Here is a 27,192-nt window from a genome sequence, read left to right on the forward strand (position 1 = left end):
GTATGTATCTTTTAAGCTAGTCTTCTTTTCTCAGCAGTAGCTGAAAGGCTTCCTTTGTGTAGCATGTCTAGAGGAAATCTGTAAATTGTAGCTGGAAAAAAAACACAACCTCACTCACACTTTCTCAAAACGGGCACTTCTCTGTTACAATTCGATCGTATTAACAGCTTGTTTTGTTCTTTGTTTTGTCAGCTGTTACCATTCACACTAATCACAAAACATCAGACGTGCTGCACTTTTACCCGCAGTGTGGATTTAGTTCACTGAAGTAATTAATACAGGACATTAAACCTGAATTCGTGGTTGTTAAGATTGTTGTTAAGATCGTCACATTCTGTGAATATAAACTGTGAGCTTACATTGATGTAATGTGTAAATCCTGTAGGTGAGCACGTTTAGCTGCTGCACTTGTCCTGAGAGAAGCGCTCTCTGAGCAGAGCTTCAGCCTCCTGCTTTAAGGCCACTTTGGCAGGACACCTCAGCCTTTGAGAGCAGGGAACTTTTAATCGGTTTTGTGGTAATGGGATGGCCTCTCAAAGCACCAGGGAGTCTCCCAGCTACCACCAGGCGTTTGACACAGCAGTGCTTTGTCTTTGATTGTGCGTCCCAAACCTGCCTTTGTAAAAAGATAAAAAGATCAGTGTGCGTTTCCGAGAAGCAGCAGTGGCTCTAAAAGGCTTAGGGAGCTGAGACACACAGATCACCTCAACTCACCTCCGATCCTCTCTCGTTCTATAGCTCAGCCAGAGAGAATCAGGAAGTAGATTAGTCATGACAGCTTAAAGCCTAAAATGGCTTATGAAAACAAAACAATAGCTGGAGTTACCGCTTGGAAAAAAAAGAAGAGAAGAAGAAACCCTCTGAGTTATTTATCAGCTTAATTTACATATAGTAATATTCTGTTTGCACAGATATAAGTCAGAGAATTATTTAATGTGTTTTCTCTTTGAGTGCACACCTGTAAATCTGCATTATTATCACAGAAACTGCTTAATGATGTGAGTACTTGAAGTAATGTGTTGGTGGGATTTTATCATATTTATCTATTCATGTGTTTTGTCTTTCAAGACATGTCTGATTCAGTTAATACAGCTTAATGCACATGACTGAAACACATTGCATTTAATATACATATATGAATCATCATACTCAGGTTTCAGAGCCCATCACAGCACAGAAACAGCTTATTTTTCTTATGGCCTCTGACAGTGGACTCATCTCTGTGCTTGTCCTGCTAGACCTCAGTGCAGCGTTCGATACTGTCGACCATAATATCCTATAAGAGCGATCAGAGCATGCTGTAGGCATCACAGGTACTGCGCTGCAGTGGTTTGTATCATATCTATCTAACAGACTACAATTTGTTCATGTAAATGGAGAGTCTTGTTCACACACTAATTCAAGGTCTTAAATAATCAGGCCCCATCTTATCTTAATGACCTTGTAGTACCATATCACCCTATTAGAGCACTTCGCTCTCGCTCTGCAGGCCTACTTGTTGTTCCTAGAGTATTTAAAAGTAGAATGGGAGGGAGAGCCTTCAGTTTTCAGGCCCCTCTTCTGTGGAACCAGCTTCCAGTTTGGATTCAGGAGACAGACACTATCTCTACTTTCAAGATTAAAACTTTCCTTTTTGCTAAAGCATATAGTTAGGGCTGGACCAGGTGACCCTGAATCCTCCCTTAGTTATGCTGCAATAGGTGTAGGCTGCCGGGGGATTCCCATGATGCCTTGGGTGTTTTTTCTTCAGTCGCCTTTCTCACTCACTATGTCCTAATACAGCTCTCTGCTTTTATTATTATTATTAATCTCTGGCTCTCTTTCACAGCATGTCTTTTATCCTTCCTCCCCCAACCCCCAACCGGTGTTGGTAGATGGCTGCCCCTCCCTGAGCCTGGTTCTGCTGGAGGTTTCTTTTCTTCCTGTTAAAAGAGAGTTTTTCTTACCCACTTTTGTTTTTTAATGTTTTTTATGTATGTCTCTGCATTTCTGAAACTTGACGAGATTTGTTTTAACAGCAGACACCTTGTGTGTAGGTTAGAGGACCTGCTCATTTCTTCATTGACATTACACAGCATAACGCAGACATTGTGGCAGCCGAGGTGCACATACAGCAGTAGTTTACACAAGTCTGTCTGTAAGTTAATGCTGCCATCTGCTGCTCATATATGGAAACTCTTACGTTTCAGCTGCCACATACTGTACCTTGACTTAACACTATTAACATTAATTCATTTTTGAAACGGCCACTCACCAAACACTATAACAGTGATTTTGACAGTCCAGTGGAATTTGAATAGGAAATAACTGTAGGCAGAGGCCACACTTAGCAATGTTTATTTTGACAAATATGACAAATGGATTATTTTACATAGTACCTAGTCGAGTGGCAGCTGAAGTCATGTTATTATGGAGGTATTCCACCCAAGACAACTGGGAACTCCAGAAAGAGGGGTTAGTTAGAGCAGCTTCAAGCTCCTGGTTAAACCTGTTTGATCATTAGATTACAGATGGAAGCCTGAGTCAAGGTTTACTTCAGCTCCTAAAGCTGAGCAGAGCGCATCAGAAAAAGAGTCCTTTGACATAGACTATATTATTTTGAAGACCATGGAGACAAAACACCTGTACTACCACTGCTTCTTCTACTGCTTCAGAGGCATTGGAAATTTTTTTCCTTGGTTAATTATGTGGCCTGACCTACAGAACCCATCTATGATGGTGTGAACGACTTTTTACGCTGGAATGGACAGTAACAAGAGTTATATGTGAGAATAGTTCATTAGGAACCAACAAGGGCTGGAGGAGTTCTGCGAGGGGTCGGAGCTGCTGTTGCTTCTGGCGCAGAATAAACAGACTGCAATATATTCCTTTGCATCTTTGCCTGAGAAGACAAACAACCTAAAGCTGACCCAGCTACCAAGTATACATTGCAAATTTGCGCTAACCGTCACTCTATAGCCAGCTTTGCTTTGTATTCAGGGATTTTCAAAGTGACCTACACAAACTATAGCAACTAGCTGTAAAGGAAATATAATTTCTCTGTGTTGTCCACTATTTAAGAACAGTGATTAACAGCACATTCTTCTTTTGTGGCTTCTGTAAAACTCTTTAACGGATTCTGGCAGAATCATTCATTGTATGCATCAATATATTGTAGTATGAGGAGGAGAATTTCCAGGTCTGTGCAGTAATGCTTCCATCTGCAGGTCACATCCAGAAGCTCTTAGGATCAGCTGGGAGTTAAGATCAGCTCTCAGCTCTCAAATCCACACATAGATTAAGCGTATTCCCACATCTAAAAGAAACTACTGTGTCAAAACACTTTTTAGTCTAAGGCTAGGCCAAACAGAGTCCTAAACTTCAAAGTGAAATTAGGCGAGATCTTGTATTTCTCTAAATGTCAGAGTCACTTTTTCCTTTACTTTAAAATTACCATGATATGAGTAGATTTTGGGTGGCATGGTAGTTGGCACTGCTGCCTCACAGCAAGAAGGTCTTGAGCTCAATTCCACTATCAGGCCCGGGTCTTTCTGTATGGAATTTGCATGTTCTCCCGGAGTTTGTGGAGTCTCTCGGGGTACTCTGGCTTCCTCCTGCAGTCCAAGGACATGAAGTTGGTGGGGATTGGTTAACCTGGCAACCTGTACAGGGTGTACCCTGCCACTCACCCTAAGACATCTGTGACAGACGTCAGATATATATATTATATATAGATATATATATAGATATATATATAGATATATTGCCGACATGTGGCCAACAGTAATGTTTTAATGTTCTTCATTATTAAACATTCGCACATAAATAAGTGACGTCATATTCAGTACTTACTTTTGACAGGTCACTCTTCGGCCACTCAGTTCTGCCATATTTTGCAGCAAAATTATCCACACCCACCGCACTATGAATTGTGGGATATATGGGACCACGAAGCGTGCACCGGACCATGCTTGATATTTGGGGAAATCGAAGGCGCATTTGGAGTATGCATCGAATTGGGACAGCCGTCGTCGCGTGGTGGTGACGTAATCGCACTCAAAATGCGTACTTCAAACGTGCGGTCTCTTAATTGGGACACAGCCATAATGTCAGAGACGCTATAGAACAGTGGTTGGCAACTCCAGGCCTCAAGGGCCAGTGTCCTGCAGGTTTTATATATCACCCTGGGTCAGCACACCTGAATCAAATGATTAGTTCATTACCAGGCCTCTGGAGAACTTCAAGACATGTTGAGGAGGTAATATAGCCATTTGAATCAGCTGTGTTGGATCAAGGACACATCTAAGGCTACGTTCACACTGCAGGTGAAAGCGCATGAAATACGATTTTTTTTTTTTACCCTATTCGACCCATATCCGATCATGGTATGGCAGTGCCCTCGAGGCCTGGAGTTGCTCACCCCTGCTATCCGGTCATTAAGTCTGACGTCACTAGCCGTGTCTGGCCCTAAACTCCGCTGCAGGTCCATATATCAAACGATCACTATGGCATTACTGAGAGTTGAAAAACTGTCTAAAGTCTTTCATCTTTAATAAAATGATCAGCCTTCTCCTCTACCAGGTGTAACAATTGAGTTTAGCATCCAGGCATCCATGAAAACGGAATTTATGACATTTAACGGAGTTAGAAGTTAGCAGGAAGTTAGCTCGCTAGCTTCTATCTAAATACAATATAGCATGTCCCTGACTGCGGGGTTTTGGAAACAAATTAAAACGTACAGCTCTGTTATCACTTCCAACATAAATGAAGACAGAAAACTAAACAGCAGTGACGTTTGTAGGGTTACTGAAGTTGGGCTAGCTGGTATATAATGATGTGCTACGTGACCGCTAGCGACACAGCTATGTTAGCATAATATAAACAAGCTAACTTTTTTTCCACTCGATAAAAGTTAACGTGAGTGTTCTCGGTGGTCAGGAACAAATGTAATCGGATGGCAGGATGCTGTAAAAGGACCAAACTTCAGCCAGGAGAACAACTGAGATAATCCATCCACAATACGAGGTTAGTCATTCATATACTGCTGCATGGGCTGTGCTGTAGTTACATCATAAGGTTTTAAAAACTGAGCTTAAATAAATGATTAGCGGTAATAAAAGCCGAGGGAGGTCAACAGTGATCACTGACTGTTTTAGGAGCTTTTTGAGATCAAATAGAAGAAAATACAAAACATTAAACATGTTAACAACACAAAAGCCATATTAAACGCAGACTACTTTAGACCCGGAAGTAGGATTCGTCGCGTCATCACTGAACAACCGGATAGAAGGACAGGACACCTGCCCTGGGATCCACATATACTCCTATGCAGCAGATTTAACAGACACACTGCTGTTTGTAGATTACAGCTCAGCATTCAATACCATCGTTCCCTCGAAGCTGGACAGGAAACTGCAGGATCTAGGACTGAGCAGCTCCCTCTGCAGCTGGATCCTTAGCTTCCTGTCTGACAGACGCCAAGTGGTCAGACTGGGCAGCATCACCTCATCCCCCATCACACTGAACACTGGTGCTCCACAGGGGTGTGTACTGAGCCCTCTCCTATACTCACTCTACACCTACGACTGCACGGCCACTAACAACTCCAACATCATTGTGAAGTTTGCGGACGACACTACAGTGGTGGGTCTTATCACCAACGGTGATGAGACGGCTTACAGGGAGGAGGTCAGCGCCCTGACCCACTGGTGTCAAGACAACCATCTCACCCTCAACATCGCAAAGACAAAGGAGTTGATAGTGGACTTCCGGAGGTGCAGAGAAGTACACACCCCCATCACCATCAACGGCGCTGCTGTGGAGAGAGTGAGCAGCTTCCGGTTCCTTGGGGTACATCTGGCTGAGGATCTTACGTGGTCAGTACACACAAACAAAACAGTGAAGAAGGCGCAGCAGCGCCTCTTCTTTCTCAGGAGATTGAAAAGATTCGGCATGAGCCCCCGCATCCTCAGGACCTTCTATCACTGTGCCATTGAGAGCATCCTCACTGGATGCATCACCACCTGGTATGGCAACAGCACTGCCTACAACTGCAAAGCTCTACAGAGAGTAGTGCGGTGCTCTGAACGGATAATTGGAGGTGAGCTTCCCTCCCTCCAAGACATCTACAGGAAGTGGTGCCTGAGGAAAGCGGGGAGGATCATCAAGGACTCCAGTCACCCCAGCCATAAACTGTTCAGACTACTTCCATCAGGAAGGAGGTTCTGCAGCATCCGGTCCCGTACCAGCAGACTGAGAGACAGCTTCTTCCACCAGGCCATCAGACTGCTGAACACGTCATAGACACCTCAGCTTCACTACTGGAACTTCAACATTATGCACTCCATACTGTACAGTAATGCCACTGTTTTGCACATGTCTCAACTCTGTATATTTTTATATATTTTATTTATTGTTTACTCTATTTAATTTGTAAAATATGTATACACACACACACACACACACACACACACACACACACACGCAGAAAAACATATTTAGTATACACATCCAGAAATGCATATACTGTATGCATATATATATATTGTACATATATTTATTAGTTTCAAATTTAGCCATTCTTGTATTTTGCTTGTTTACATTATTGTATTTTGCACAACTCTGTTGCTTGTGAAGCTCGCACACAAGAATTTCACTCACATGTACTGTACCAATGTACCTGCACATGTGATGTGACAATAAAAGTGATTTGATTTGATTTGATTTGATTTAGTACTGTGTGTAAAATGCCATCAAAAAGTCAATTAAGTTTTATTCTTTCTCACCTGTCTTTCTATCTCCTTTCACTTTTTAAAGGTTGCCATGTTAGAAAAAATATCTTGCCCTGCCATGCTGTTTATTGATGTGGCAAATGAATGGTTTATGAAAATATATCTAAATCTGTCATCAGTAATCAGTAATGATCATGTCTCACCTCTAGTCTTCTCTGTCTTAATTTCAGGTTTTCACCATGTGTTGTAGATGGTTCAGGAGGTTAACTTAACCAAGCAGTCTACTTTCGGGTACTGTTTAGAATACCAGAATTGGGAGGATGGTGTAGGTTTAAGTTTATTAGACTGATACTGTGAAATGCACTTCACACACGCACAGTTCTTTGTCGCCAGAGCGCAGACATAACGGCCCGTTATTAACGGGCTGGGGAAACGTGGAATAAAACACGAGGGGAAACAAGGCACAGGAACTCAGATCTATATGACTACAGATACACAGAGGGAGACACAGGAGCAAAGACACAGGAAATCTAACAACCAAAAAATAAACATAAAAACCTAGTGATTCAGACTAAACTTTAAAGTAACAAGGTGGACTCAAACCATAATACAAAAGGACAAAACACAAGAAACTGAAACCGCTGGGTCATAAGACCCAGGATCATGACACATGTCATATCTGTGGTCATCACAAGTGTTACAAACACAATAACGAATCAATAAAATGTGGCATGTCCTGATTTAATACATGGATGGCCTGACTGAGGGTAGAAGCTCCTCTTCAGCCTCTCTGTTCTTGCCCAGATGGTGGGGAACCTTCTGCAGATGGTGTAGAAACTGGACCGGTTTATTGCTGGGGTGGAAAGGGTCCTTTAGTATCTGAGCTGGGTTATCTTTTGGTGTAAATGTCCGGTAGGGAGGGGAGAGCAGCCCTGCAGCAGCGTTCTGCTGTACAGATCACTCTCTGAAGAGCTTTTTTGTCCTAGACACAGCTGTTCCCAAACCAGGATGCGACGTTCTGTGTGAGGATGCTCTCTACAGTGCCTGTATAGAAAGTCCTGAGGATCACTGGAGAGACCCTGAACTTCCTCAGTTGTCATAGGTGGTATAAGCACTGCCACAAATTCCTTTTTAACATTCAATAATTATTGTTAAACATGATTTTTTTCTAAGAATGTACAACTGATTTTATATTATTATGGGTGTACTGAACGCATCATTACAGTTTTCTTAAAATGCTTAAAAAGTGAAAGGAAGAAGTAAAAAATGATTGAGAAAAGAAATGATTGAGAAAGTTCATGAATGATTCATACAGTGCGACAGAAAACCTCACAGTATAAACCGTACAAAACTAATCTCACATTTTGATTAATAATACATGTGCAAACACTGGCATTCATTATGACTGATGCTACTGATTTCTAGTTCCTGTGCACAAAGAAATCTATCAGATTTTAATCAATATTTCATGTTTCCCCGTGACACTTGGCTTAAGATGATGGCATTTGATCAGTGAGTAAAGGAAAGAACAAGATGGGTTCACAAACCAATGAAGACGGTCTACTTTATCTCATTAAATGTAGCAGTGTTGTCAGCCCAAAAACTCTTCCAAATCCACAGTCCAGCATAGAGCGGCTTAGTGAATGTGGTCTGGACTCTGTGGAGGAGGGCCATGGTGTCAGAGACGCTGTAGAAAGAAAGAACACCTGCTCTGGGATCCACGTACACTCCTACTTTGGAGGACAGAGGGCCTGAGAGGGGAGTTGTGATTTTATTGTGTCTGAATTTGTAGCAGTCACCGTAACACTCTAATGCCCAGGATTTATTGTTACTTCCAAAATCACTTTGATCCAGTTTATTTTTATTCTTGTACGTCACGGCTACTGAAAGGCCTTTCCCTTTCATCTCCACTTCCCAGTAACAAGGTCCAATCAGACTCTCCTTACTCAGGACCTGCTGGTAGTTGGAAAACCTGTCCCTTTTTTTATATCCAGGATAGATATTTGGATTATGAGCACTGTCTGATACGGTTCTGTTCTGATTAGACAGGAAGAGATTTTTGTGGACTGTATCTGGGTCGATCGTCAGTTGACATGAATGTTTTAAAAAGTCATCTCTGGTCTTAGGTTCAATTTGTGGCAATAAAACATCCACTGATCTCACTGTCAGAGTGATCTTCCTCCATTCCTCACTTAGAAATGCTTTGAGATTTTCTCTGGCTTCTAACATTGCTGTTTGCAGATCCTCAAAGTACTTAACTTGACACATTTTAAAGCTTGGTGAATCTGTATATTCACTGAGTTTTGACATCATGGAGTAACTTAGTAGAAATTCGGTGTGGTCCTCTGTGCCTGAAAGCTGCTTCAGCTCCTCTTCTTTCCTCCTCAGCTCAGTGATCTCTTGCTCCAGATTATTCTGAAGCTCCATGACTCGACTCTCTTCAGTTTCCTGCTGGGATTTGATCTGCTGCTTTAGATTTGAGCCTTTTTCTTTAATGTAACTCAACAGCTCATCGATGATGGCATCACTGTCTTCAATTGTTTTATCAGCAGACAGTTTGATCCCCTCCATCTCTTTCTCAAGCACTTCACCTTCCTCCATTCTGGTCTGAATTTTCTTCTGGACTTCCTGCAGATTCATCTTAAGGTCTTTCTCTTTGTCTGCCCTTTCAACTTCAACTGGAACTGTTACATGGCGTTTATGTTTGTCCAGGCAGCAGACATAACAGATACACTGCTGATCAGTAATGCAGAACATCTTCATCACCTCATTATGAGTTGAACAGATGTTCCCTTTCAGCCTGTTCGATGGTTTGACCAGCTTGTGTTTGTCAAAGGCAGAGGAGTCATAGTGAGGCTGGAGGTGTTGCTCACAGTAAGAAACCAAACATACCAGACAGGACTTCACTGCTTTCAGCTTCTCTTCAGTGCAGACATCACAGGAAACATCTTCAGGTCCAGCATAGCAGAGATCAGCTGAAGCAGGTCGGATTGCAGGTGTCTTCAAGTCCTCTACTAACTCTGCTAACATGCTGTTTTTCTCCAGCTCAGGCCTCGATATGAAACTCTTTGTGCACTGAGGACAGCTGTAGGCTCCTTTTGGATCCTCATTATTCCATTGTCCTTTAATACAGCTCATACAGTAGTTGTGTCCACAGGGAATAGTCACCGGCTCCTTCAGTAGATCCCGACAGACTGAACAGTGGAATTTTACTGACTTGCTTCCTTGTTGTGCCATTCTGTGTGATGAGGTGAATGCCAAATAGTTTCACTGTGAAAAGAAGACGGATGTATCAGGTCATTCCAGAAAGGCATACGTCACACTCTTAATTATCCACCCACTATCTTCTGGTTATTCAAAGTTGGTCCACAGTGACATCAGGCTATTCCAGGTTTTCGGGTCCAACTGAGGGATCCCAAAGTATTCTCAGACCACACAAGACATATAATCTCTGCAGCAGGTTCTGGCTCTACTCCAGAAAGCCCTCAAAACCATACAGCATACTTTGCAAGTTTGAACAAACTGCCTTCCCACAGGTCTGCTTCATATTCTGGGATATGCAGAGTAAGCTACACAAACTACAGCAACTAGCTGTAAAATGAATATAAACTCTCATTGTTATTCACACATTAAAAACAGAACAGCTCATTTTTTGTTGCTCCTGCTAAACCCATTAACTGATTCAAACCAGAGTGTGAAAACACTGCCAGTCATTGAGAAAACCCAGAAAAACTCTTTACCTGATTCACTTTATATTTTGCAGGTGTTTTGTTGGGCACCTCAGTAAAAGCGCAGCACCAATTTTAGAATGAACAATTCTCATATTATTCTTATATTTTTTTCCTTAGTGTGAATACTACCTGCTCCATTCTCTATGGGGGCTGAGGTCACATGAATATTAAAAAAACAGAAAATTATGGGTTTGGTACATCACCCTGAGCTAAGCCTAGTGAGACCCCCAACTCTCTGTGAATGGTACTCATGGCCATTGATCAGTGGTTGTTGATCAATGGTCATGAGAATTTGCATAATTATGATTAAGGAACTGACCTCCCAGCCCATTGTTCCTATAGTGGGCTGGTTTCAGTCATTATGCAAATGTACTGTTTATAAGATTTGGGGAAACCTGCAGTCAGCTGAGACTGAAGAAGTCACTTGGATGAGTGACGAAACGTTTCTCCCACAAAACGCTACGTCCAGATGAACAGAATCAACTTTTGGAGGTTTACTTTCCTGGATGATTGAGAATGCATCAAGATATTTGATTTCATGCAGAAATTAAAGCAGAGTGAAGTGATGAGTGATGGACTGCTTGTTGTAATTAAAAACAAAACAAAACACACATTTCAAAGTAAAAAAGTAGTAGCTCTTCATGGGTCTCTGATGCCAATATTTATCAAGTTAAACATAATTAAAACATTAAAAGCTTTGCATTGTCACATGATGGCCTGTGGTGGAATAAAATCAATAATTTTCAGTCCACATAAAAAGAAGAGACCATTTTTTTCAGTTTGTATAATAAATAAATGTCTCAACCTTAATGTTTCTTCTAAGTGGTGTTTTACACATTTGCCACATAAGCAGGAAGTCAGGAAGGACACCAGTGTAAAAATCAGTTAAATGAAAAATGTGGACCGACCTGTTGTGGCCACTCCTGTGACAAAGGGAGCACGCAGAAGAAGCTATCATAGATCATCTACTTGTTGCATTGACAGAAGAATCATTGAGTGTCCAAAACATTGATTTATTTATGACCGGTTACAACTTTCATTATTATCATTATGTAATAATATCATATATTATTACAAATATTTAGAAGAAACAAAAATGCTTAATAAGTGCTGTTAATCAAGTATTGCTGGCTGTTTGTCTCTGAAACAAAGGTTAGATCTGTACATTGGACCTGTGGATTAAACTTGTTTGAAATAAATAAACAACTACATAGAAGTATTTACTTACCAGAAATCATGCGTCCTGCTTTCTTCACAGGTCAGATGGGACTGACTGTGTCTGACAAATACATTCCTCGAGACTCCTCCTTTGAGACGCAGGAGTTGCCAGGTTGGGCCCAGTGAAGGAAATGAACTTTAAACGCTGTTGTGTATGAGCAACAAGTATGGTACTGCATATGCAGCATTTAAACAGATTCAATACCAAAATTACACAAATAAACATTACAAACCTGAATTTACACTAAACTGATTTCTTTTGTTTCTCATATTCAGAGTAGTTGGATATTTATGTCTTGATTCAGCAACCTGTCAAACTTAGTGGTTGATTTTTATTTTGTATGGCCAGGCTGAGAGGGCGGGCAACTGTCTTATTGGTGAGCCCATCAGAGGTGTCTAGAACATGTAACATTAAACTATTAACCAGCATTAGTCTTCCGTTGTTATTACTTTAGGGTCAGAATAAATGGCCAAATATGGTGAAACCTGCTAATGTGCCATTTTGGAGATCAATCATATTCTTACAACTGTTGTCAGGGTACCTGTGCCTGCCCGGCCAGCCCAGTGTGGCTACAAATGTTTTTGTTATTGCTTTGTCTTTTCTTTCTCTCTCTCTCTCTCGCTCTGCCTGGGTGGAGCTGAGCTCCCGCCCTTGGGCCATGCACCTGCAGCTGATCACCTGTGATTCTGAATTTCTTTGCTGGCTCTTCTTAAGGCAGGGGGGCTGAGCTACTCGTCGCTGGAATATTGAGTAACTTTAGTTAGTAATACCCGACTCTGCAGAATTCAGTCGTTTCTCATGCTCGCTTCGGAGTAACCCTCGTTTCTGTGAGTAGTCCATGACCATGGACTACTGAGTGTGATTATGTGGAGGAGGAGCGGAGCGAGTGTGAAGGCTTTGTGTTTTCCAGACCCTGTGGACCCTCAAAACCCTGGTGTGTCCCCCCCCCCCCCTCCCCCCGTGCATATAGTGCACCCGGTGTGGATAAATAAAGAACTGTTTAAATCCCATCTCTCAGTCTGTGCCTCAGTCCGCTCCATCCCCATGACAGCTGTCCTCTTTTTCAAAACAGTAACGTAATCAGTTTGGTTGTCTCACATTTAAATGGCCATCTTTTACTTAAATCCTCCACAAAGGATATCACCTAGCTGGTTATCTACGACTTCATCTCCCAGGGCTGCTTTAATCTAAAGCTGAGCAGGAGGCTTTACAGACGTGTGCAGGAGCACTCTGTCAGAGAGTTTCTCTTTCTTTTACTGGGAATACCATGAGACCGAATGTATGTTCTACTCTTAAATCTGCTTCAGAGGCTGTGAGATGCTTTTCTACAGCAATGAGGTGGTATGACTAACAGAATGACTGCTTTTGGAGTGAGCCAGGCCAGTAAGAACAGTCATATGCAACCAGGACCTACAGGAAGTGGTAAAGCCTGGAGAAAACCCACAGTCTGCTTTGAGCTGCTCTTGCTTCTGAAACAGATTAAACAAGCTCCAACATGCTAATTTGCATCTTTACCTGAGGAAGGACACGAGACATGTAGTTTACAAAGCAAATACTCTGACTTACCATGAGGTGGCAGCGCGGGCCCAATGGATCACCCACAAGCACACAATAAAGGACACAAAACATCTTATGAGGCTAAGTGGACTATATCTTTGGTTTTCCACATCAGACTTCTGAAAGTTCAGATGTGTAGCAAGATGGTTTTGGTTCATCCTCAGGGGAGAACTGCTGAGAAACCCCATTTGGTTTAGTGCTGTGAGAACCAAAGCGATAGATTATGGAGAAAACAAAGACCGTCTTGCTGTCCGGGAATTTAATTCCTTTGGGGGGGCTGAACACAGAAGTTCCTGGGTCTATTGCTTAAGACTGAAAAAAGGAAAACATGATACTTTCTAGGAAGAACTCTATACATGCATCACATTGGGGTGACGAACTGTCTTTATTATTTTGTACTGCTTGACACTTCTGTTTGAATTCAAATCATCTGAATGTTAATGGGAATTATAAAGCCTGTCTTGTCGTATATATTTCAACAGTTTCAAAACCTAAGCTGGTATTTTGATGAAAAAAATGACATATAATCAGCTGTTTAAAAGGATACTTTAAAAGTACATTTAAAAAAAAACTAACTCAACATTTGTATTCAGTTTTTGTGTGGATAGAGAAAATCCTGCATTATACTCCAAGATGCTCACTATACGAAATCTACTGAATTATATAAATATTCAAGGTGTGAAAAGTTGTTGGAATAAAACTAAACTCATCTTTATTAGACAACTATGTCATATAGGTCATCACAAATGTTACAAACATGATAACGGGTCAATAACAGTGAACAAATTCAAAACTAATGACATCATGTAACAGCTGGACTGATACAATAAATACTGCAGACACAATTAAAAATAGTCAGCCTGATTAACCTACTGCCCTCACTAGTTCATTTTTATCAATAATTATTGTTAAACATTATTTTTTAAGAATGTACAACTGATTTTATATTATTATGGGTGTACTGAACGCATCATTACAGTTATTTTCTTAAAATGCAAAAGATGTAAAAGGAAGAAAAATGATTGAGAAAGTTCATGAATGATTCATACAGTGAGACAGAAAACCTCACAGCAACAGTATAAACCGTACAAAATAATTCTCACATTTTGATTAATGATACATGTGCAGACACTGGCACTCATCATACCTAGCTGCTACTGAGTTCATGTTCCTGCACAAAGAAATCTATCAGATTTTAATCAATATTTCATGTTTCCCCGTGACACTTGGCTTAAGATGATGGCATTTGATCAGTGAGTAAAGGAAAGAACAAGATGGGTTCACAAACCAATGAAGACGGTCTACTTTATCTCATTAAATGTAGCAGTGTTGTCAGCCCAATAACTCTTCCAAATCCACAGTCCAGCATAGAGCGGCTTAGTGAATGTGGTCTGGACTCTGTGGAGGAGGGCCATGGTGTCAGAGACGCTGTAGAAAGAAAGAACACCTGCTCTGGGATCCACGTACACTCCTACTTTGGAGGACAGAGGGCCTGAGATGGAAGTTGTGATTTTATTGTGTCTGAATTTGTAGCAGTCACCGTAACACTCTAATGCCCAGGAATTATTATTGCTTCCAAATTCACTTTGATCCAGTTTATTTTTATTCTTGTACGTCACGGCTACTGAAAGACCTTTCCCTTTCATCTCCACCTCCCAGTAACAAGGTCCAATCAGACTCTCCTTACTCAGGACCTGCTGCTGGTTGGAAAACCTGTCCTTTCTTTGAAAAGAAAAGTCATTAGTTGGATGTTGAACAGTGTTTGACACAGATTTGTTCTGATTAGACAGAAATATTTTAGGGTGCACTGTATCTGAATCCATTGTCAGTTGGTACGACTGTTTTAAAAACTCATCTCTGGTCTTAGGCTTGCTTTGTGGCAATAAAACATCCACTGATCTCACTGTCAGAGTGATCTTCCTCCATTCTTCAGCGAGAAAAGCTTTGATTTTATCTCTGACTTCTAACACTGCTGTTTGCAGATCCTCAAAGTACTTAACTGGACACATTTTGAAGCTTGGTGAGTCTGTATAATCGTTGAGTTTGAAAGGCAGGGAGTAGCTGAGTAGAAACTCTGTGTTGTCCTCTGTGTGTAAAAGCTGCTTCAGCTCCTCGTCCATCTTCTTCAGCTCAGTGATCTCCTGCCCCAGCTTCTTCTGAAGCATTACAACTCGACTCTCTTCCTCTTTCTGCTGGAGTTGTATCTGCTGCTTTAGACTTTTTCCCTTTTCTTTAATGTAACTCACCAGCTCATTGATGATGGTCTCACTGTCCTTCATTGCTTCATCAGACGACACTTTAATCCCCTCTACCTCTTTATCAAGCACTTTCACTTCCTCCTGTCTTCTCTGAATCCTCTGCTGGATTTTTTGCAGAATCAGCTTGAGATCTTTCTGCCTGTGTTTCCTTTCTTCTTCAACTTGAACCGTGTTATGGTGATTATGTTCATTCACACAGCAGACATAACAGATACACTTTTGATCAGTACGGCAGAAAATCTTCATCACCTCATTATGAGTTGAACAGATGTTCCCTTTCAGCCAGTTGGATGGTTTGACCAGCTTGTGTTTGTCAAAGGCAGAGGAGTCATAGTGAGGCTGGAGGTGTTGCTCACAGTAAGAAACCAAACATACCAGACAGGACTTCACTGCTTTCAGCTTCTTTTCAGTGCAGACATCACAGGAAACATCTTCAGGTCCAGCATAGCAGAGATCAGCTGAAGCAGGTCGGATTGCAGGTGTCTTCAAGTCCTCTACTAACTCTGCTAACATAGTGTTTTTCACCAGCTCAGGCCTCGGTGCAAAGACTTTTCTGCACTGAGGACAGCTGTAGGCTCCTTTTGGTTCCTCTTTATCCCAGTGTCTTTTAATGCAGCTCATACAGTAGTTGTGTCCACAGGGAATAGTCACCGGCTTCTTCAGTAGATCCAGACAGACTGAACAGCAGAGTTTTTCCTGATCCATTGTCTGTCCTGTGTGAATGTCTCGTGTGAATCTTTGTATGTGAAGGTTAATGTCAACCAGTTTTACTGTGGAGGGAAAAGTGGTGTGTATCGGATTACACTCTGTTTCAGGAAATCACGAGGGAAGTCACACTTGACAGTAGGGTGTTTCAGTAGACAAATGTCATTCAGTGGAATTATTTCACAGTTCCCTTTTCCCCCCTTACTTGATTATGTATTTCTGTGTTTTTTTCATTGTCCATGCTTTTATTTTGCATTTCTTTCAGTAAGCTTTACTTCTCTCAATTACCCACTCCTGGTTGAATCCACTATACTGGTGTTATGTATAACCAATTAGGACTAAGCATTGCTCAGGTGGGACCAATGGCATGTGTGGGGGTGGGACAGATGGTCTGTTGACAGAGAGAAGAGCAGGTAAAACAAGATAGGGCAACAAAGAGCCAATCAAGTTCAAAGTTCAGAAGTAATGTGATTTCTTTTTACAGTTTTCCAACTTTCTAATTTTGGTATTGTTTGATACCAAGTAAATACAGGGCCAGTAACACCGTTACCAAGTACTGATACTGACACTTTTAAGAAGTGAGTCACATGACAACAACAAAACACAGTAGAGCACAGGAGGAGCAAGCTGTGCATGTAAGTTGGGAGAACAGTAATGTTTGCAGAGACATGCAAAGACATGTCTGCTTACTGATGAAATGGGAGGAATGTACAGAGCATAGGAGAGAGAATCTAAAACTGAAGTATCAGTACCCACACTAGTATGGTATCAATATGACTGATATTTAGATTGGTCCACCTATTACTAAATTCTGGTAATCAAGAAGTTATTGAGTGATTTGTATTACAACTTTATTTTTACTTCATCTGCATCTGTATCATCTGCAAATGTAATTATAATATTGGTAACATAAGCAAGAGTGCAGTACATCCTAATTGTTGTTCTTAAAGCAACAATAGCTAATTTCATGGTAGGAGGACAGGACCATTCAGCAGAGGGCAGAACCGTACACATTGCATCTCTAAGGCAAGTATAGCAAATTCCAGATCAGTAGCATTAGCTCGCAAAAATAATACGCAGTTTTTAATCCTACTTTGCACAACATTTCTATGAGCATTCAAACTGCATATAGTTAACAGAGATGTCACCTAACTATTACACCAACTAATTCCTCTGATGACGCTGATAGGAGAGTGTCTTAGTTTTACAGCTTTTCCTACTAATAAAACCTGCCCTAAGGTCATTCATACTAAACAAAAATAATTAAGTAAGAGAAGAAGACACAAGTGACCTGTTTTTTTATTCACTACTACAGAATTAAAACTTTAAAAAAAAAATAAAAACCTGTTTTATAATTACAGGACATTCTTTTCTATAGTTTTACACAATTATTTCTTGCATTTTAAGCCCAAAGAGTCTTGCTGACAGATTTCTTTAATTTACTACAGGAGCATTTATTTATTATGTAAAGGTAAAGACTGATTTTGAAATTGCACTTCTTTTTTTCTAATATTAAGATATCTCCAGGACTAAAAGTGTAGTTAAACTTTTTGTTGGACATCTTTGAGCTATAGGATAACAGTGCAGAGCCCTTTCCCCCTTTCTACGCTTTTATTTTGAAGTCTCCACAATTCCGGTGTCTTCCTGGTACTGGTACTTCCGGGAACCAGCTTATCGCAGCCAGCTTTGGGTTCAGGTTACAGCTCCAGGCTGCCGCCGAGCTGTTTTTATGACAGCCGGGCAGAAGCTCCTCCGGTCACCGTAATAGCGGGCCTCTTCCGGCTTGTTGGACCCCAGAGAGGGGAAGAGGAAATGACTTTTCTGGGGAGCTTTTAGAGAGTTTTCCTTCTGCCCTCCTGAAGTGAACCGTTGACTTGTCACCATGAGAAGTCGGAGCAACTCGGGCGTTAAATTGGACAACTATGCCCGGATAGTGCAGCAGACTATCCTGCGGCACCAAGTGAGTGTGAAGCGTTGTTGTTTCACAGCTGTTTAGCGACCGTTAGCTTTAAAATACACACTTAGGCGGTGTCATGTGTGCAGGCAGTGTTAGCTGGTCCGCTGCGAGTTAAACTCAGATGTTTTCATGCATGCAGGAGGTGAGGCAGGGCGATATTTCGCAAGGCTGCAGAGCTCTTTGAATCACACACACTTTCCCTGAAGAGTGTGTGTGTAGCTGTGAGTGTAATGGAGGTCTTTGATGCACTGGGGAAGTTTTTGCCATTTTATGTCAACTTGTTCTGAAGAGGCCAAAACTATGCGGACATGTTAAGTTTTACATCCTCTTGCAGGGGCGGTTTCAGAGTGTTTTAAATGGGGTGGCCCACGGGACATTACAGTGTTTGATTAGAAATAAAGACAAATGTTTAAATTTGTATCAATATTATATAAAAACTCTGGGCGTGATAGTCCAGTCTTAAATGCAAAAGAAACTTTAAGTATTTAATGTAAAAGTACCCATGTAAGTGCTTCATTAAGGCAAATGGGGGTAGAGGGGGTCGATTTCATAACTCCTCCAGTATGCATGTCCAAGTATCCTCCTGCAAGGTGCCGAACCCCTAATCAGAGTGAGCATGAATGTTAGACAAGGCCCTTAGATACAGAGAAAAGCACTTTCAATTCAATTTATTCAATTTTATTTATATAGCGCCAAATCACAACAAAAGTCGCCTCAAGGCGCTTCATACGCTCACTTGTATGAATGTGTGTGTGATTGAGTCAAAAGTGTTCAGATTGCTCAGTTACAGTAAAGTAGTGCTACACAAGTACCATTTTATTCATCAAAAGCTTACCAACAAGTGTTGTGGTGCAACAAATACTTAAAGTACAGTACTTGAGTGGTCCTAGCCATGCTTTCCATTCAATGGGGGTTGTTAGAGTAATATTTCTCATATGGTTGGTGGCCAGCCATATTTTACAGGGGGTAGTGGCACCCCAGACATTCAACAATGAACACCCCTGTAATATGGCTGTTTGAATAACTGCTGCTGCAGTCTCTGATGTAATATTTTATAACTGGGCTGCAGGTGTTGCCCATAATTAATCAGAAGGTCAGAAGGTAATTAATCAGAAGGTCGGTGGTTTGATCCCTGGCTGCCTCCTGGCTGCATGCCAAATATCCTTGGGCAAGATACTAACCCCATGTTTGCCTACTGGTGGTGGTCAGAGGGCCCGGTGGCGCCAGTGTCCGTCAGCCTCGCCTCTGTCAGTGCGCCCCAGGGTGGCTGTGGCTACAGTGTGGCTTGCCATCACCAGTGTGTGAATGACTGAATGTAGTGTAAAGCGCTTTGGGGTCCTTAGGGATTAAGTAAAGCGCTATACAAATGCAGGCCATTTACCATAATTAGAACGAGTCCTGATTACTGACATTAAGAGACCCCTCTATCATCCTGCATCGAGGAAACTAGTATTGTTGGTATTATTTTGATTTATTATTTTTTTAAGGTTTTTGTAGTCATAACTGCTTGAGTTTATTGTCTTTTCCCCTCTCTTCAGTCATTCATTTTTATTTACTTTACTTAATTTGATCAACTTACAAGCAGTACATTAAAAATGGGGGGGGGGGGGGGCAGTGTGTTTTCCCTGTGTCGCATACACTGGGAGAGAGTCGACCTTCAGCAGCGGTGTCATATTCACTTTCACTAAAGGTCACCCCGGTCAAGTTCAGACTTGTTGTTTATTAACATGCTTTTAATTTAATGAATGAAGCATGTCTCATTAAGCTGTTTCATGTTCAGTTTGGTCAGTTTATTAGTTTCCTTCACTCATTCAAGCAAAACGATGTTCTCATCATATTTCTATTCAGAGGCTTTAAAACAAACAGCCACCTCAAATTAGCCTGTTTCACAAACCTGAATGTGAGAGCCGCTGGTAGTTTGGGCCATTTAAGGCAACCAAATTAATCCTCATGTTAACGGAAAGTAACAAGCCTTTGTCGCCGTGCACAGGAGTCATACAGCCCGATCTGCTTCCATGAATCTGGCTGCACATAAACATGAAATGTGCCTTTGACTTTTGGCTCAGAGAGACATTTTCCTGTGGCTGCAGCCTGCATTCAGTTCAGAGATGCTCTGAAGCCCAAATATCTCTGCTGGTGTGTGCATGAAAACATCAGCGTTCCTCTAAAACAGAAATTTGTGGGCCTCATTTTAGACTCTGTAAAATATTAGACTCTGAGGTGATCAGACATCTCCCACACTTTGTTTCTTTGAGTTATCCAGCTTATTAATTTGCAGTTACGGTGCTAGTGTACCTGTCTATGTGCTTTGTGCTATGTGCTCAGATTTGTGTATGCCATCCCTCCACTACAATGATAACTTCAAATCTATGGCCTGGACACCTCTGATGTTGTACGATACCTCCGGCTCACAGAAAGTGTTGAATTTAGTCCTTTGCACAGCCAAAAACAGCACAAATAATCTCGATACCCCTGACTTTGTGCACTGCAGTGTTGCTACGTCAGTACAGGGAACATGAGCTGCAGCAACAAAGCTCAAATCATATTATTGCTTAAAATATCCCAGCGTGCTTCAGGATTAACATTTTCCTTCATCTGGGTAAAGAGTAAAGCAAAGAGCAGGGAGAATAACAGCAGATAACCCCACACATCTACCCTTGTATCGGCTGGTGTGTCTTCGTCCTGTCACAGTTTACATAGAAGCTACAGAGATTAGCGAGTCCTGTTTACAGAAGAGCACGTTGATAAGATCGGTGACGCTTTGGAGACAAAAACAGAGCAAAGGAATTAAAAATGGTAAAAGAGAGGCTGAGGTTATAGTAAAGCAAACACAACAACTCCACCCAGAAAGGACAGAGGACAGTTCACCCTCTTAAAGAGAGGAAAACACCTGGAAAAGCTTCTGGTAATAGCACTGTTTTGGAGTTTATAGAGTTTATAAGTTGGAGGAAGAGCGTAAGAAGCCTGGGGAGGGGTGATCCTGGACTGTCTCACTGCCGAGTTTGTAGTCCAGTAGACAAATTCAGTGTGAGGTCACTTTTTGAACAAGTCCCAAGTGGCTGCTTAGCCAGCCCGCAGTTGTATACAGTTCACTGCTCAGATGGATCAGTGCACTAAGGACCGCAGTTACTCAGTGAGAGCTGAGGCCCTTGCTGCAGCTGCAAGCTCAGAGACTCTGATATATGTGAGTGAAAAAGATCTGCAGCAGTTTGTCCTGTTATAAAAGCAACTAAACACAAGCTGTTCCACACACGAATCACTCGAACCATTCTCACTTTTAGAGCTTGACAACACCTCGCTGTGTTTCTGCAACACATTCACAAAACACTTTGAGTGTCATTTCTGTTGGTGATGAAACCTGTGTTGATGCTGAAAGCTCTGACAGCCGTACTATGTCTTGTGCATGTGATAAAATGACATTTGGACATTCTTTAGGCAGCAGGTAGCAAGACAGACAGCAGCGATTCACATTTGCTGATCTGAAAAGTGCATTTTGCTGTCAAACAACCTCGCTATAACAGGAAGAAAGAGTTCTCTACTCGTAGAAAGGGACTTTGCAATTATCCGGTTTTATTAGCAAACACCGACCGTAGGGGAAATGAAGAGAAGCATGCACAGTTACAGCTATGCTGCTCGTGCAGTAAGGGGAAATGCATGCTTAGTCTTCAAATTCCCCTCGTCGATTACATTGACAAAAATGACTCAACATTTTCTATAATGGTCTTTTTTTTCAGAATGGAGGGAGTGTGTAATTGGTTCAGTTTGTCTGTCAGTCTGTTTGTTATCAGTTTAGCATCCACAGTTTTCAATCCATCTTTTTTTCAATTTTGTGTGACGGCAGATGTCGATAACAACTCGAGCTGCTTTAATTTTATTCAAAATCAGATCAAGGCCACACCAAATGGCCTTGATCAAAAACAAACCAAAAACTTTGTTACCCACAAGTTTTTATAGATTGTCTTCAGACTTCACAACAATATACTAGGCTCCGGGGGACATGAGTACCAAGGTTGGCTAAGCATTTGGACTTGACCTTCACTGTTAGTACTCAAGGTCAAAGTTGACCATGAGAAAGAAATGTGAAGAAACCATATCCAGTAATATGTCATATGAAAGTGCATCGTGAGAGCTGTAGCACACACTTTTTATTTTTTCAGTACGTTACACAATGACAGAGGTCTCCAACTCCAGGCCTTGAGGGCCGGTGTCCTGCAGGTATTAGATATAACCGTGGGTCAACACACCTGAGTCACATGATTAGTTCATTACCAGACCTCTGGAGAACTTCAGGACATGTTGAGGAGGTTATTTAGCCATTTAAATCAGCTGTGTTGGACCAAGGACACATCTGAAACCTGCAGGACACCGGCCCTCGAGGCCTGGAGTTGGAGACCCCTGCCCTACAACATCACAATGACGCTGTAATGGGCTGACGTCAGCATGTTGTCATAAAAGCATTATAAAACATCAAAGTTGTAGTATAAGCTGTGCTGTCTGCTGTTGTTGTGTCTGTATTTCTGTGCATTTTCTCATTGGATGCAATATTTAAAACCAACAACTTCTGCTTTTACCACTGAACTTGTTTCAGCTGTGGATCATCTGCCTCCGTCTTGCAACTCCAGCCATCCTGTTCTGTCACACCAACACTCTGCATGTCCTCCTCCATTGCAACCATTAACCTCCTATGAGTTCTTCTTCTATTCCTCAACAAGCTCCATCGTCAACATCCTTTGTCCAATATATCCTCCATCTCTCATCATGTCCAAACCATCTCAGCCCCACCTCTCCAACCTTGTCTCCAGACTGCTCAGCCTGAGCTGTCCCTCTGATTTTAGTCATTCCCAATGAAACAGGTGGGGGGAGAAAGATTTAAAAAAAAAAAAAGTACAATAAATTGGTTGCACAAGTGTACGCACTCGGGTAAGAGTTTATCAGCATAGCTATCTTGACTTTGCAATATTTGCCCCGTCTTTCTTGCCTTTGTCGCTCCGAATCTGTCCGATTGTGTTGGCAGCCCTTTGCAGGTTACAAAGGGCTGCACAGAAAACACGTTTTATCCTCTGCATGTCCAATAATCTTGACTTCTCTCGCAAAGTTTACCTCTACATCGCCTACAGTGCCTATCAAAGGTTACAGTGCCTGTGACCTTTGACTTCTGCCTGTGTCCCATAGGATCCGGTCACAGGCCTTCTCCCAGCAAGCCCAGATCAGCCTGACGCCTGGGTCCGTGACAATGTTTACAGCATCGTGTCCGTGTGGGCACTCAGTCTGGCCTACAGGAAGAACGCCGACCGGGACGAAGACAAAGCGAAGGCCTACGAGCTGGAGCAGGTAGGTGTGCGCCTGTGGGTGGAGAGCGTTGAGGTCAAGAGGTTGTGTTTTTATTCTCTGACTTGGCTGGTTGGGTTGTTTATTTAAAGATGTGCAGGCTGAGGTGTAAATGTTGACATTTAAGCGTCTCTCTGCGTTTCTAGAGTGTGGTGAAGCTAATGAGAGGCGTCCTGCAGTGCATAATGAGGCAGGTAGGATATCTCCATTCTGTTTGTCTTTTAACTTCTCTGTTAGATACACGTCACTTCCCCTCTCTCTCTCTTTAAAAAAAAAAAAAATTCTCTAACCCTGTCAGCTGTTTCCCTACCAGCTTCTCGTTGCTCACATTGTGATGTTTATTACTTTTATTAAACTTGAACGTGCCGTCGTCAGATTGGATTATTATTATTATGATTTTACTTTAACTGCGCTCGCTGTGAGTCTGAGAGCGGGGGCGGCTGACTCTAAGTGTGACTGTGAATTTCCACAGTTTATATATAAATGTGAACATTATTGTTGCCATTTTAAATAACATTGATTCCATATTTATAACCTCTGCATTCATTTGTGCAGTTCTGTGATTACATTTGTTGGATATTTTAATCATTGTTAACGTTTAGGAATCATTGCACATTCTTTGGACCTGCTCTTTTCACACGCTTTAAAAGAAAAATCTCTCCACCCTTCTTGTTCTCAGCTGGATAAGGTGGAGAAGTTTAAATACAGCCGTAGTACCTCAGACTCGCTCCACGCCAAGTACAACACCAAGACCTGCGCGACAGTGGTCGGGGACGATCAGTGGGGTCACCTGCAGGTCGACGCCACCTCGCTTTTCCTGCTGTTCCTCGCTCAGATGACTGCGTCTGGTAGGAGGGAACCTATAACATCCCCTGTAAAACAGATGAAACTAAACTAAAAAGCCTTATAAGAAAACCAGAACCAGTGTTAATAGATGTTGTCGTTACCTTGAGTCTGTCTACATCAGACTTTGTTGCTGAAGAATCATTAATATTTTTTTTCCCATTTTGTGTTGATTTAGCTGAAGGAGTTGTTAAGTGAATTTTAAACCATGTTGGTCAGACTTAGGCCTCAGTTGCACAGGTCTAGATAGCCGTTAGTGCCGTACAGGGAAAAATCCCTGACTGGCTGTAGGTTTCTGCCGGTCACTAGGTGAAATTGGTCATAGAGAGAGCCCTGCACCAAAAACTTTGTCATAATTGCTTTGATCAAGTCGAGTAGCGTTTTATTGTCACCCCAACAATATGCACTCAAGTATACAGTGGGACGAGATATCTGATCAAAGGTGCAAACTGTAAAAATAAAGACGAAAAAATTCAAATATACAACTATACAGAAATGAGATAAAGTAGCAGATTGTCCTGATTGCCAGCAGTTTGCATGGAAAGGACTCTTGCCAGCCTGTCGCAAATTGTACACATTTTCTTAGCAACCAGTGGTTGCTGGGGCTGACTGAGGCTACGTCCACACTCGCCCGGATAGATCTGAAAATGGCGTTTTCGTCTGAAAACGCTCTGCGTCCTCACTAATGTTTTCAGTCGTTTTCACAGAGTTGTGCATCCACATTGAAACAGACGAAAACGCTTATGTTCCAGTACTGCGTATGCGTGAAACGCAAGACGATTCAACCTGCCTCATTTCTGTCTGCCCTTTATTTACTTTCCAGCTGTTTGAAACGTTGCGGCGAGTTTTTAAATGGACTAACAGTGAGGTGGAGTTGCTGCTGCGAGTAACACAAAAGTACAAAGTTGCAAAAGCGAGTGAGAGTTAAAGAATTTGAAGAAAAGCTATCTGGAGCATGTACAGACTGAGATTAATCTTTAATAGGGCTGTCAAAACTGAGAGGAAACAAAACAACTGCTCCGCTATCTTAGTTTAATTGGTCACATGACTGGATCACATGACTGTCATTGCTTTCAAAAAGTCTCAGTTTTCGCTGTCCACACTGCGACACGAAAGCACCGTTTTCAGATGTGTGCGTTTTTGAGAGTGTTTTCAAAACGCCGCGTTTTCCTTGAGCCAAAATGCTGTCTCAGTGTGGATGGGAGGCTAAAATGGAGAGAAAACGATGTGTTTTCAAAAGGAAACGCATTAGTGTGTACGTAGCCTGAGACCTTCAGAACGTGGCCGAACATCAGACCTGGAGTAAGTCTTATCACATCTAGATGTGAACTTGGGCAGATGTAAGGTTTTGAGATGCGTTCTTTCTTTTGGGTGGGGAGTTAAATTTAAAACGTCTTACATCAATCAGTGTATTTGTTTCCTTTCTTTTTGGGTTGTATTTCTTTGAAAAGATCAAAATGGGGCAAGGAAGGGAAGCACAACAGGTAACAAGTAACTAAACTCAGTGAAAATATAAACACTATACAATTTAAAGGGAAAAACACCTTTTTCATGCTCCCCTTTTCACAAGGGAAAGCCAAAACTAGAACAAAATCAATCCAAAATTTCAACATATATGCTGTCAGTGTTATTTTCTGTGTGTGGTATCATTTTGTCTTCCAGAATCTAGAAAAATAATTTGTATGTGTGTGATTTGCATCCAAACAAAATGATTGTGATACATTTTTAAATGAAGGTTCCTGTCTTCATTGTTTACGTCTGTGTCCCAGGTCTTCATATCATCTACACCCAGGACGAAGTGGACGTAGTTCAGAATCTCATGTTCTACATTGAGGCGGCTTACAAAGTGGCTGTAAGTCAACTTTATTCTTCTCCAGCTCCACAGAAAATGACTGCTTCTTGTTTTATTCATTCTGTCTTGTTTCTATTTCCCCTCAGGATTATGGGATGTGGGAAAGAGGAGACAAAACCAACCAGGGCATCACTGAGCTGAACGCCAGCTCTATCGGCATGGCCAAGGTTGGCACAGACTCGGGGGGACAAAATAAGTGAGAGCAGAGCTTCCAACGCACAGGGGGAACAGGTGCTCCAGTAAAAATGTCTGGCACTGTCAAAGGTGCACAGCGGCCTTTACGCTGACCTTTAGAAGACCCTGACTCCACAGAGCTAAGTCTGGATCACATTCTGTACTGAAAGTATCTTCTCAGCCGCAGCATGTCAGTAAATGTTCAGATAAACTGTGAAGTCAAATCTGTTCCAGAACAAGGGTGACAGTCTTGCTTTTTTTTTTTTTTTTTTAATTCCAACATGTTTTAATTTTATTGAATTCTCTGCAGCACATTTGACCTCAGTCGGTAAAAATCTGCAGTGAGAGTGAAACTTTCAGGTTACTGGTAAACATTACTGTGAGTTTTTTCACGCAGCAGCAGCCGGGCATGTTCTCTGTGCGTCCGGCTCTGTCCTCAGTTGGCATTAAAAGAGGGCTATCATGTTCTCTGTGGTCTTCCAAGAATGGCTTCTCACTCAGAAATAACATAATACTCAGCGCACACACACACACACACACACACACACACACACACACACACACACGTTTAATTTAAGACTTTGAAAACAAGCACCACTACAGGACCTTCTCTGCTCTGTTAATTATGTAAAGTTAATCTTATTTATAACAGCAGACCTGAGCTGAGCAGCTTTAACATGATTTGCTCCTTAATGCATTGAACCACAAGGTTTAAAATTAGAGATGGCATGATACCACTTTTTTATGTCCGATACCGATATCATAAATTTGGATATCTGCCGATACCGATATGAATAAACAAAATAAAGTATTTCTTTGTGCCCCCTTTTCCCTGTTAATGCCCTATCGGCCCCCCTG

At 41.7% G+C, this 27,192-nt stretch overlaps 3 protein-coding genes across 18 annotated transcripts in view; 1 reads left to right on the forward strand and 2 right to left on the reverse strand.

The window, feature by feature from the left end:
* Window positions 1-6,137: 6,137 nt before the first annotated feature.
* LOC147335214 (tripartite motif-containing protein 16-like) lies at window positions 6,138-11,704 on the reverse strand. The gene is made up of 2 exons (XM_086276696.1): window positions 11,670-11,704; window positions 6,138-9,980 (listed from the first exon to the last, which is right to left on the reverse strand). The coding sequence occupies exon 2, from the start codon at window positions 9,945-9,947 to the stop codon at window positions 8,271-8,273; it is 1,677 nt and encodes a 558-aa protein (XP_086132822.1). The 5' UTR covers window positions 9,948-9,980; window positions 11,670-11,704; the 3' UTR covers window positions 6,138-8,270.
* Window positions 11,705-14,170: 2,466 nt separating this feature from the next.
* On the reverse strand, window positions 14,171-16,219 carry LOC147335215 (tripartite motif-containing protein 16-like). Its single transcript, XM_086287463.1, has one exon. It carries the CDS (start codon window positions 16,178-16,180, stop codon window positions 14,519-14,521), a length of 1,662 nt encoding a protein of 553 aa, XP_086143589.1. The 5' UTR covers window positions 16,181-16,219; the 3' UTR covers window positions 14,171-14,518.
* A 1,619-nt stretch (window positions 16,220-17,838) lies between these two features.
* phka1a (phosphorylase kinase, alpha 1a (muscle)) overlaps window positions 17,839-27,192 on the forward strand; it is a 31,293-nt gene continuing 21,939 nt past the window's right edge. For all 16 annotated transcript variants that reach the window (XM_086276842.1, XM_086276711.1, XM_086276720.1 and 13 more), the window contains exons 1-6: window positions 17,839-18,140; window positions 23,310-23,468; window positions 23,612-23,659; window positions 24,145-24,313; window positions 26,078-26,160; window positions 26,247-26,327. In XM_086276842.1, the coding sequence (XP_086132968.1) occupies window positions 18,063-18,140; window positions 23,310-23,468; window positions 23,612-23,659; window positions 24,145-24,313; window positions 26,078-26,160; window positions 26,247-26,327 (618 nt within the window). In that variant the 5' untranslated portion in view covers window positions 17,839-18,062. The remainder of the gene's footprint in view (window positions 18,141-23,309; window positions 23,469-23,611; window positions 23,660-24,144; window positions 24,314-26,077; window positions 26,161-26,246; window positions 26,328-27,192) is intronic.

The sequence above is a fragment of the Aulonocara sp. 'chitande type north' Nkhata Bay genome, linkage group LG3 (assembly GCF_057382095.1).
Source record: "Aulonocara sp. 'chitande type north' Nkhata Bay isolate Kocher_YH1m ecotype deep benthic linkage group LG3, A_spYH_male_GT1.1, whole genome shotgun sequence".
NCBI classification, from domain to species: Eukaryota; Metazoa; Chordata; class Actinopteri; order Cichliformes; family Cichlidae; genus Aulonocara; species Aulonocara sp. 'chitande type north' Nkhata Bay.